Source organism: Cyrtonyx montezumae, unplaced genomic scaffold, assembly GCF_038088225.1.
Source record: "Cyrtonyx montezumae isolate F1298 unplaced genomic scaffold, pur_monq_1.0 scaffold_1, whole genome shotgun sequence".
Classification (NCBI taxonomy): Eukaryota; Metazoa; Chordata; class Aves; order Galliformes; family Odontophoridae; genus Cyrtonyx; species Cyrtonyx montezumae.
Window position 1 is genome coordinate 8,522,402 of NW_027071825.1, and position 12,779 is coordinate 8,535,180.

The 12,779-nt window shown below is 39.2% G+C and overlaps 1 protein-coding gene across 8 annotated transcripts in view; it reads right to left on the reverse strand.

Annotated features, from left to right (window-relative positions):
- The window catches only part of MAST2 (microtubule associated serine/threonine kinase 2), a 161,103-nt gene that overhangs the window by 130,856 nt on the left and 17,468 nt on the right, over positions 1 to 12,779 (reverse strand). For all 8 annotated transcript variants that reach the window (XM_065739512.1, XM_065739503.1, XM_065739486.1 and 5 more), the window contains exon 3: positions 12,459 to 12,601. In XM_065739512.1, the coding sequence (XP_065595584.1) occupies positions 12,459 to 12,601 (143 nt within the window). The remainder of the gene's footprint in view (positions 1 to 12,458; positions 12,602 to 12,779) is intronic.

Here is a 12,779-nt window from a genome sequence, read left to right on the forward strand (position 1 = left end):
TTTAATCCTTTATCAACATTTCCAATTAAAGGACAAAAGTAGAAACAACATCAGTTGTTGAGATTGCCATGCAAAATAAGGTTCCAAATAAATCAATGCTATTTCCAAGAAGAGTTCTTAGGTGCCTTTGGATGATGCTTGCATGTGTTAAAATATTGCCACCGCTGATGCAAACTACATTTCTAAAAAAATCTCTCTGTGAAACAGCAAAACTGTCTGGATTAAGAACCAGTCATTCCATTGAATTTTAAAAAGTAGCTGTCAGAAGATGAATCGCTACTGAATAGGACCATTTTGTGTCAAGAGAACAGTCATGCATATAAGATTATTCAGCATTTTAACTGATGACCTGGAAATAAATATAAAACCACTGATGACAAACTTACTGTAAGAGCAGAATATAAACTGTGAGATCAGCACTGTCAGGGTTATCTAAATGACTCGGTAAGGCTGGTCTATTCAAAAACTGTTCCCTTACCACCAAACGGGTACTTATACTACTACTACACTGCTAAGAACTGGACAACTACAACACAAAGAGAACACCCACATGTCTAATTCCACAGATCCCTTCTGGATATTTAATATCAGCACTGCCTTTGCCAGTTTTCAGTTCTCAGCTACTGAAATTATTTTAAACAATAGATTACATAGCACAATTAGTAGTTCACATTTCATACCTGAATTGTTTTTAAAGCTGTGTCAACCTCCTTTATCCTGTTTTTAACTACTCCACTTTCCCTCTAACCATTCTGAACTCTCACTTGCAGGTGGGAGGGGGAAATGGCATTTCTCAGTGCCTCTAAAAGGATTGATCCTTAACTAGTTTCTCTGAAGGCTACAGGGATGCAGGTCTCTGCTGAGGTTCCTTGCCCCCCAACAACATGCTTTCTCTTTGTAAATCAGGTTGTTTACTTGAAGCTGAAAGCAACACCCATGAGGGTATTTCTTGTTTTATTTTGCTTTAAAGACTCTTTCTGCATATATTTTAGCTGCTACTAAAGGCTGGCTTATTGACTTACAGTTTGAACTAGAACTGAGCACTGCTTAGGCTAAAAGCAATGTTGCCCGTGTCTCAAGTCTACACATAAGTAACTGAAAACTCCCACTAACTTCATTCTACAGAGACCAGGCTTCCTCAGCACACTGCAGTCAGCATCACTTACCCCAGTCCCTGGTGGGTAACACAGACCCCAGGTTACTGCCACCTAATTCCATGCAGCAGCACTCAGCCACAACTCCAATATGCTTAGTCTCCCTCATATACTTTTTTTGCTTTTTGAAGGCAAAACACTAGGACACAAGAACTAGATGTAAATGAGATGCCAGTCTTTGCCAGGACTTCGCACATCAGAATTTGAGCATTTTATGTGATTAAAGAAATTATCTGAAACACATATAGCAAAAAAAAAAAAAAAAGACTGTACCTACAGCTAGTGGATAATATATACTTCCCACTACTCTGGACTGAGGGATTCGGCAGAAAATAGCAGCTTCTAACAAAAAGGATGAGCTCAATTATGCAGCTTGGATGAAATGGAGTTTAGTAGACCTCATCCATTTTAGTTAGCACAAAATGGAGTTTAACCAACCTTTCACTACATGCTCCAGAACTTGAAATTGCAAGTCACCTACTTCTAAACCTCATGAACTGTTAGGGAAGTTTCCTGATGTGCAAAGAAAAATGAAGCTAAAAATTACTTAAGGTTGTCTACAACCATTCCTAGATAGATTCCATACAATACAAGCAAAGCTTGATGATAAAAGCCTTGTGAATAGCGGGACAAAAAAGGAAACCAGAGCGCCGACAGAAGGATGTGCATCATTAATGCAATGGTTAACTGAAGACAGGCACTACGATACCACTCTCTTAAAATGACTACAACTTAGAGTAAGCCAGGAACAAGAGTAGTTAACTTTTGGGTAAGAAAGACCAGAGGAACTCAGCAGTCAGAAAAGGAAAATCCAAGACCTCATCATGGAGTTGATTTTAACACTCAAATGCCCCTCCACTTAAATAGGTTTTAATCTATTCTTGACATCTTCCTGAGGAAATTGGTACACGTGTGTCTGACAATAACTCACGTGGAACAGAGTCCCTCAATCTTCTCAACACCTCCTATATACAAAATTCTGTTGCCATTTTCTTTTTAAAATTAACCAAAATGTACCTACTTTCCAAATAGTCTTTAGTACACAAAAATGAGAAACATTCTATTAGATCTCCTGGAGTGCTTTCTTGGAGTGAAGTTGGTGCTTAAATGAACTGCTTTGCTTGTAGATGCCACCTGATTACATATTCATATCAGCCCTGAAGTCTAATTATCCTCCTACTCTATACCTAGTATAAGTCAAATATTTCTCAGTCAGCAACAACTTAAGCACAGTATGTAAACTGCATCTAGAAAATAAATGTCAGCAGGCAAATCATCAAATAGAAAAAAAATCAAGATGTCATTGTCAAGTTCACCATTTTCAACAGCTTCCTGTTCAACAGGATTGATGCTGATGCCTAGCCAATATAAGTTGACAGCATTGGTGTGGTACTTTTCCTCTCAGTTAAGAGGCATCTGCTCGCACACACTAACAGAAATCATTTCTTTTAAAAGCACTCAGTTTATTTTGCTAACCTTTAATTATTTCATTAGCCTGTTTTGTTCTAATGAGAAGATTTCTTCTAAAAGAAATGCACACAAGTGTGCTTTCAACTCAGAACAGAGCACTATTTTTACTTCATTTTGAAAGCCACATTTTTTGAGTGGATTAAACAACAAAATTGCCTTAAAACAGCTAGTTACATAATTTTATATTGCAAACTGTCATTTGAACAGAATCAAAGAGCTTATGGGTCAAAAGCTCACGATTCAGAACCCTGTTCATTTATAGCAAGGAAGTACTACAGAAATAGATGTTGTATGAGACCTAGTTACCATGTGATAAAAAAAGCTAGATGCAAATTTTAAGCAACAGCAAAACTGATTCAAGATGCAACACTACAGCTTTTACCTGAACATTTCCAGGTTAGTTGATGACAGCACAAAGAAGTTAGCACGGAAAAGAATTAAGGAGGTCACAGTAGAAGCAAGCTTGTGCACAAAGCACTCTAAATTCACAGCTTTTCTAGTTGCTCTTGCATAGAATGAATGGATTTTCACTGTGGGGAGTTTTGTTCCTGCTCTCTAGAGACAGGGGAAGGGACAGGAAAAACAAAACCAAGAACTTTTAGGAGAACATGGTATGAACACAAGAACTTCAGAACAGCAGCAGTCTTAAATGGGATGTAGCTCACACTAGGGACAGCACAGTATGCAAAGCTGCTAACAGGCAACCAAGGCCAACAGACTGATGAAATGGGAGCAGTTATGAACATTTTGACCTTTGTCTTCAACCTTTGGATTCCTGACACAGTATTAAACATCCTATGCACTTTCCTTGGCAATGCTCATCAAGTAAATCAGTTCATTATCAGTATTTGGAAAATTCAAGATGTAAATTTTCCAAACACATCTCTGTGGTTAACTATTCATAACAAATAGGTAACAATGCCGCTACTAAAAGAGAATGTGAAACCTTCAGTGTGCACTGCAATCAGATGCATGCAAACAAATCTTCTAGCATTGTTCTTTGTTAAGGATACACAAATACTTCTACTTCTGAGCTGAGCCCACCTTAGGCTTGAAGTTGCATGTTCTATTTAAAATCTGAGGCAGAGAATTTTAACTTCAAACTTCACACAATGATTTATTTTCATGGACAAATTATGCAACTCTGCAACAGGAATTCATCATCTAACAACTTTTCCCTGCTGCTGTACCATATAACCACATTAAAATAATGAAGTTCGAACATTCAAAGCTTCAGCTGGGGCTCTGTGGCTTCAAGCAGCTGAAGAACAAATGCTGCCATTAACCCAGACCTTACCCCTCAAACGGGCACCAAATGTATTAACAATGTTACTGAGTCATGAGGTCACTGCGAGAACATGGAAGTCTCAGCAGATTCCATTACAAAGCAAAATTTGGGGGATTTTAATAGGATATTATTTAAGACACAAAATTAAAGTCTCTCATTAAGTTATCTCCACGGCTTGTTTAATTTACCAGCCTCAAGAATTTTTTAAAGGTTATTTTAGGTTAATTACATTTTACATTCCTTTATGACAGATCTGGAACTCTGCACTTCTTTCAATCCTCTGTTATAAACACTTTCCCCTTGCCAGTAACTTAAAGTTCACGCTGGCACACATTTTTGCATACCAGCACTACCATCTCAACATGACACCATTTCACATTCATGATGTACACAGAACCCCTTTTTATTTTTACCCCCAATAAAAACAAGAAGCATCTCCATCAGTCATTCTACATTATTTGCTGGTAAGGCAGCTCAGGTAAACTGCTTTGTTTTAGACAGTCTCAGCTGGCAAAGGAAAGGTCTTGACTTCAAATCAAGCTTGCTAGCATGACAGTTCTTCTGCCTTCATGCCACAATGTTCTCACAGCAAAAGGACTTCGCAGTTCTCACCTTTGAAGAGTTAAGGCCTGCAGAAATGCACAGGTTGGCAATAACAGTACGGTGAAGACCAGAAAAAGACAGAGGTGTTTCCTGCTTTCAACAGCTGACTTCAGAATCTAAGCAGTAACCATAACAGAATCAGAAATGAGTGATGCAGGTGCAGGTACTCTACACAGAACACAACTGCAGGAATGAGTCATTTCACAGTCCTGCCTATTTCAGTTTTCCAAGCATTAATAACCTGAGCTCCATAGGAAGTCTGAACTACAATTTACTTCCAGTTTCACTGATCGCCAAATGATTTAACCTCCCTGCATCCTAGGTTATCAAAGTTCAGGCATCAGAATTGTTGCGTAAGTGTCAGACTGGTGTTCTGCTTCAGTTACATGGCTGAACCGACCTCTGCCAAGAGATAGCACAAGGCAGTCAGGGCTGCAGATTAACTCTTGGGCAAGATTCTGAGCTACAGCTGGACAGAGGTGAGGCAGAGAAACAACCACACTCCCATTTTCCTCAAAGCAGTGAGACAAGCCATCACTGCACTTCTGGAGCTGTAACTGTTCACCTGGGAAGATGCACTGTGTGCTTCAGACAGACAAACAAAAATCAGATCAAAACAACAAAAAAAGTGGCAGCCAAACACAGTGGATTACACTGCTTCTTCCCAGTGCATTTCCAAAGTTCTTCCCCCCAAGTTAAGGACTAAGGGAGTTTTTAATCAGGATCTTAAAGCTCAAAACCACTCGCATTACTGGAACAAGACAGTCTGAAACTCAGACAACCAAACTTCTCCATGCTTGAAAATAGAACCTCCTATCTCAAACCACATCCTAGGAAACAATTACCAGACAGAAAAGGTGGTTATATTAAAGTACTGAGTGCAGCCAGCTCACTCACGCTGTCTTTCCATAGCAATACCTACATAAAACAAACAAAACAAAGAAATCACCAAAATATACAGAGCAACTTTCAAGTACTTTAAATTTAAGAAGTGATATCTGCTGCTTGCACTGTTATGTTCTTACGTGATACTTTCTGACCTCTACAAAACACTGGTGGAATAAAGCATCATTCCAGCAACAAGGTATACTTAAAATGGTCTGAATAACTCTGTATTCTATCTCAAGTCCCCCAGAGCTCTCCAAGCAACAAAGCTCATTCTCCATGCACACTACAGCAGTTTCTCACTTTACACCTACAATAGTGCTGCTGTCAGGAGTAGAACTGACTGCGTGTGCCAAAAATCAATTCAACATATTCATAGACAAAAGGTAACACACAGCATCTGAAGATAATGAGAACCGCAATCATTCAAACTGACAGTCTAGAGCCTAACAATTATCACAAGGCAAGGTCTATGAATTCATACTCGCTATGATGACAAGCCTCAGGTTACATAGAAGAGCATTCAAATTTTCATTCAAGTATGAAAATCTCTTTTGGAGTGGACTCATTGGCTCAAAATGAAATTACTTAACTGAAATGAGTAAAAAATAAAAAAGCTGACCTGAGAAGACTGACATTTCTTCACAGCAAGATGCTGACTGTAATCAAGCAGTATGCACTATGCACTAGGTATAACTTTGACTCAAGATTCATCACCATTATTTGCTGTTCCTTACTCTGATACACATGAATTATTTAGAATGATATTTACTAGTGAAAAACCTATCAGAACTATCAGTTTTGAACGTAACTGTGAAGCATGCATTCCTAAACTTGTCATGAAAACATGCAGAATTATAGCACATGCATTTCTATTTTCCCACCAGGGATGCCCTAAAGCTGTGACAAACAAATCCCTGCAAGCACTCTAAGCACTGCCCAGTGCTCAGAATTCTGAAGTATGTTCAAAAAAGCTCTTCTGCAATTTGCTTATGTTCACTCCTCTGCAAAGTCTTAATTTTCCACTGTTCTGCATCATCAGATCCAAGTTCCTTGCCCTCACTTTGAAGTCCCATCATTCAGTTCATGGCAGTACAGTGAACCCTCTACCAAGCTGGAGCTTCCTCCTCACCCCTCCCTCAAGTCCAGTTCCTTCCAACAAAGAAGCCCAGATGCTGCTTCAGTTCTTGAATCAACACATACCTTCTCTCTCACCTCCTTACATCCATATCTGAGAGTGGGTAAGTTTTATAAATTTTGTAAAAGACTCAGAGACTTGACAGCATAACAAATGCAAGTTTTTCATTCGTAGGCATAAACTTAGACCTCACATCACCTTAATTTGGAAATCCACTTACTTCCCATCTCAGGTTATTATACTTTCCCCCTCAACTATTATTTTAAAATGCAATTTCCATGACTTCATACAGCAAAAAATTCCATCCATTCATATTGCCACAGGTTTCTGCTATCTTCCACACTTTCCTAACAATAGGAAACTATGAAACTCCCACTTTTTGAGTACTGTAAAGTATTGAAAGTTCTTTGTTCCTTAGAACAAGTACATTGTCTTCATGAACTATGAACTTGAATGATTACTTTTCATTCAAAAATTTGCCAAATGCATTCAGCAACATTTGTGAACCATGTGGGATTTAATAAAGCCAAGTGAATAGTGTTGTGCTGGGGCAATCCCAGACTGGGAGAACTCACTGAAAGCAGCCCAGGGAAGATGGATTTTAAGGTCCAAATGGACAAGAAGCTGGACATGAGCCAGCAGTCTGCTCTTGCAGCACAGAAGAGCAACAGTATCCTGGGCTGCATCCAGAGGGCTGGCAGTAGGAAGGAGGAGGGCACTGCTTCTTCTCTTCTCTGTCCTCATGAGGCCCCATCTGGTGCACAGCATCCAGGCCTGGCAGCCCCAGCACATGGGAGACATGGAGCTGTTGGAGTGAGTCTGGAGGAACATCTCTTCTACAAAAAGAAGGCCAAGGAAGCTCAGCTTGTTCAGCCTGAAGAGATGGCTCTGGGAGACCCCTTATTATGGCCTTCCAGTGCTTGAAGAGAGCTTACAAATGAGGAGGGAGATCAACATTTTACATGGTCTGATAATGAGAGGACAAGGGGGAATGGCTTTAAACTAAAAGAGACTTAGATTAAACGTTAGGCAGAAATTCTTTACTCAGAAGGTGATGGGGCTCAGGCACAGCTGTCCAGAGAGCTGTGGGTACCCGACCACTGGAGGTGATCGAGGCCAGGATAGATGAGACCTGGGCAGCCTGAGCTTTCATAGCGATCCTGCAGTTAACAAGCTACAGTATACTGGAAAACAGCTTTTGCCCTTCCTTAGGTTGGCCTTGCAGCAGCAGTATCATTCTGTGTTGAAAATGCAACTTACTGTGATGAGATGAAACCTCCAATACTTCAGCACCACCTAGCAGATCACAAACCAAAACACAGTCTGGCAACATAGTTTCTGACCACAAAAAAATGCGAAGAAAAAGAACAATTACTTATATTATATCCTTTTATTTTGTAATTATCTGATTCTCACCTGTCCCAGTCAATAGATTTCCATTAGCAGAAAAACAACACTGCAAGCAATGGTATTTTAATACAAAACTAATTCATACTCCAGCAAAAATAAATCCAGATTACTAGCAAGTAGTTACTGCTAAACACAGTCCCACAAATAATATTCTTGTGCTGCAGTATCACCAACAACTACCAGGATCTCTAAGAACATTTTACAAATCGTTTTTTAAATCTTGGGGTTTGAGGTCTTCTAATTGCCACATGCCCACCAGCAGATGGCAGAACAGGACCAAAAATTCCTCACCAGGCTTCATGGATATTAGCAGTCAGTTTTAGCCTTAAAATGTATTTTAAAGGAATTATCTAAATTATCTTAAATAAAGGAGTAAAAAAATCTAGAAAATCACAGTGAACATTTCTTCCTACATCTATTGGGTTTAATTGGGTTTACTTCAACTTGGACATAAAAATTAACATGCCACAGGGTGAAGTCCCAGTTAGCTCAATCCCAGCAGACTGCCCCACTGCCTCAAAGCCCATTTGTCCCTTTCCATTTAGTATTGCTGAATCCATACAGCTCTGAGCAAGTGAGTGCTCAGAACAGACATGGCTGAGTGGGGAGTGTCACTGGCTCAGCATAATTCAACACAGGAAGTTCCTTGCCATAACATCAAGTCCTTGCATGTGAGACTTTCTGTCCTTCTGATGACTATTCAAAAATTTGAGAGGGTTTTACTTGATCAACTACATCTTAGGGAACAAGATGGGGAAAAGGCAAAAATGGCACAGTCTACAACAGCACAGAAAAATGCAGCTGTATCATTTTTGTTGAACAGTTTTCCAGTTCAAGGGGCACAGGGACCTTCAGTTGCGTGCAGGGAGCAGTTTAAAAAACTAGTTTGTAAGAAGAGAAAAAGGCTCAACTACTTTCATGAAAGTATCACATTTTCCAATGATAGGCTTCTCTAAAGTGTTTTCTCATCACCACAGTTGGCAAAAGTAACGTGTGGTTTCTCATTCTTGGAACATGTCTGATTTTTCCAAGCATTACACTGTGAGCAATGTATGAGAGATGTCCCTTCCAACTCAGGATATTCTGTGATTCTGTGACTGTCATTCACAGTAGCACATGATCAGATGCTTCCTTCATAAAAAGCTGCAGACAGTGCTTGAGCTGCTCTCTAAGAGGTTGGTGGGCAAGGGTGCAGAAATGGTATGTTAAAACACCTCTCTCACCACAAATGTCAATATATATTTGACATTAAAGTGATGCATGAGATGAGCAGCATACTTTCAACAACAAAAAGGAAAATAAAGCTATCCTTTGACCATCCACACACATGAACTCTGGAGTATTATTTCAGTGCCATAAGGTATTAAATCACTTTTGGCAAAATCATTCACTGAGTTTCATCTAAATAAGTGTCTGCAATAAAGATCCTCCCAATCTATCCCCTCTAAAACAACCACAGTACTGTCATCTCAAACTTTATCTTTTCTAAAATTAACAGATCTTGATGCTTTTGAGGCCTTCCCTCATAAGGGAATGCATGCTTATTTCCAACAACTCTCATCAGTCATCTAAAACACAGCCCAAGTTCTAACTCCTTTTAAAGCACAATGTCTTCAAGCCAAAATTACAGATAAATGAATTCCCAAACTAATTTGTAAGAGATTTCCCACATTATCTTTCTGTTTCACCTATACACATTTCCCCACCCATCACCATTCTCCCCTTTGGTTTTACTGTATTTGGGTCTTGACAGCAGAGAACACCATGCAATCCCCTCCCTCCCCCCGTTTACTTCCTTGGATATCTTTAGGATTTAGAAGTTAAATACAGAATAAAAATGATAGGACATTCCCCACCAGATGTCATTCTACTCTAGTGAGAGCCATCTGTCTTACAGAAGATGAGCTTTGAAGGTCATCCTCCAAAATCCTCACTCACATACTTAGACATGGAGATGCACTCATCATCTATCACTCCACGCCAGCGCTCAGCATTCAGTCTCTGATGGCTTCCTTCTTCAGACAGGGATCTAGTGACAACTGCTATGCAGACACATTGATCCAGACCACAACACAAGCAAAGAACTGAAAGATTCTAACAACAAATTGCCCTTACAAAATTAGCACGTTAGAATGTGACTTCCAGTTCTTGAGCTGTTGCTAATAAGTAACTCACCTATCAGACTTGTTTCTGAAGTCTGAAACTATTTCCATAGATACTATCTTCAATTCATTTTTCTTTTTCAAATTTGAAGTATTTGCAAAGTGGAACAACAACCATACAACGTAAGCACAACAAACGATCTGTAGAATTACTAGTGGTTAGAGAACAAAACCAAAAATGCTACTGGATGCCAGCAAAACAATTTAGCAAAGAAAAATACATTGACATCTACAGTACTATAAAGTGGGGACATAATGCACACAGCTTTGAGCACTATGCCAGTACCCATTCCCAGTACCACGCTCCCAGTTTTGCTCTAGCTATCCATCTATTGTATTAGTAACAAATAATACGAGAATTAAACTCCCTAACAATCAATGCTGGCACATTAAAATGACACTTTGCATTACAGAACCTATTCATCTCCTAATAGAGCTATTCTTCTAAGAAGATTAATTATACTGGCAAGAAACCTTTTGCAGTTCTAATCTGCAAAACATAATTCAATACCACAAGCATGTTGTAAGAGCTACAAACATACATCCAGGTCCAAGATCCCAGGACTCACTGCATTTAATTAGGTGTTCATCTTATGATCAGCTCTTCAGACATCGCTTCAGAAGCCCATTTCATAAAAAAAAATAATTTCTGGGCTTAATTAACCACAACTGTAATTAACATACAGCCCACTATAAACTATACAGAGGTGGGAAAATGGCCACACATTTCAGTTCCCAGCAACAGCACAGAGGGACAAACACTGGATTTATAGCTGAATTTGTCTGCTTTAGATAGATGATTATTTTAAAATAAATTATTGACACTGCATTTCATATCAGAGCATTTGATAGCACAAACTGCCACGGAAAATGAGAATACATCTTATTAATATGCTGCATTCACATGCAAACATCTGCAGCTCACTGAATTGTGCAGAGCTATTAAACAACAATTACTGTTTCAAATTATATATATGAGAATAGTGTTGTTTTGAAGTACAGCTGTTTTCATTAACTTAAGCCATAAAGCTTCAAGGCATTTGCCTACCACTGGAGAACGCATCTGAGTTTCAATGTACTGCTTTTTTCACCCTTAAGCCCGCATCAGAGAAATACTTAAATGTTCATGTGAGAATTTATACTTTCTATTCATATAGTGAAATAACAGCTACTGCTAAGAACTGAGATTTAAGGCAAAGACTGATAGAAGAGCATCTATTGACAGGCACCAAACTAAAACACAATGCAATTAAATCACTATCATAGCATGACTAAAAAGGCTAAGACCAACAAATACACCACTGTAAAACCAAAATTAAGATTTAAAATTCAGAAAGCCACGCATTTCTGTTACCTAAGTTTCTTTTCAAACCCAAAGCAGTACCAGGCTGCCTAGGATTCCCCTAAGCAGCCTAAGGGCTAAAAAAAAGATGCATCATTTTACTTAAGGGACCGTTGTTTCTCAAAGGCCTTACAGTATAAGAAAGGTTTACCAAGGTACTTACACAGCCCTGGAAGGAAGAGCAATTGCCAGACTATTTCTTCATTTGTAATGTGCTACACAGGCAACACCATGGAAATACAAAAAAAAAAAGCTTCTAGCTTTGCTTTACGTTTACCATTTATCACCACCTTACACCACATATATGACTGCTTACAAATAGCTGGTAGCTGCCTTTTCCTACTCTTACACTCACACCGCAGAATTTAAAATATTCAGAGAAAATAAGGAACATCTGAAAACCAAAGTTATGTTCCTTTTGGTTTGCAATACAATCATGACTATGGCCGGTTGAATTTCCTCCCCACACAGAATGCTCTTCTTAGAGAACGCTAATTGAACAGCTGTAGCTTTCTTCAGCATTCTTCATTTCTACCAAAAAGCTTTTAACAGAAACCATGCAAAGCAGATGTCAGCTCCAGATATTCAATTCCATGGACAGTTATCCCTTTCAGCTTCAGCCCCCTAGCTGCTCTCTGGAGAAATAAACTAAGGTAGCTACTCAGAAAGCAGTTTCCCAACTAAAGTTGTTTAAAATGGTCAGGTTCCCATGCTCCCAGCTCTCTTTCAGTAATCAGAAGGCTTAAGAAGCACCAAGAAGGAGATTCTTCAAAAAGACATTATTCTTCACACATACATTTTTTCCCTTCTCAGTTTTTTGTCACAAATAATAAGGCAAAAATACTTCCCTCCTAATTCCCCCGCAACCCAAAAAAGTGTACATACACACAAATAAAACAGTGCATTCAGTGAGAGAGAGTAAACAAAGGAAGGAAAATAAAGCAAGGAGATCACACCACTTCTGAATTACAGCACAAAATCATCAAGTCTGCATAGATGTACTCACCAAACCAGCAGTAAGCGAAGGAGCAGACTGTCCCAGTGACTGGTTTCTCATACGGACCAGGTTTGAGGTGTCTCCAGGTGGCTGCCAGATCGTCTGCCCCACACCACTGTGGACACTATTCGATAAGGGAAGCAGCTGCTTTCCTTTAGAAACAAAAGCAAAATACCATCAACTTGCTTCCCAAAAAGCTTCCCATTTCATACTGCAATGCAGAAAGCAAATACTGTGTATGGAGAACAACCAGAATACAAAGTGAATTCAAAATTTCAGTAGGCTAGAACTTGCAAAAGAACATCTCCTGTGAGTTCATTACCTTTGCTG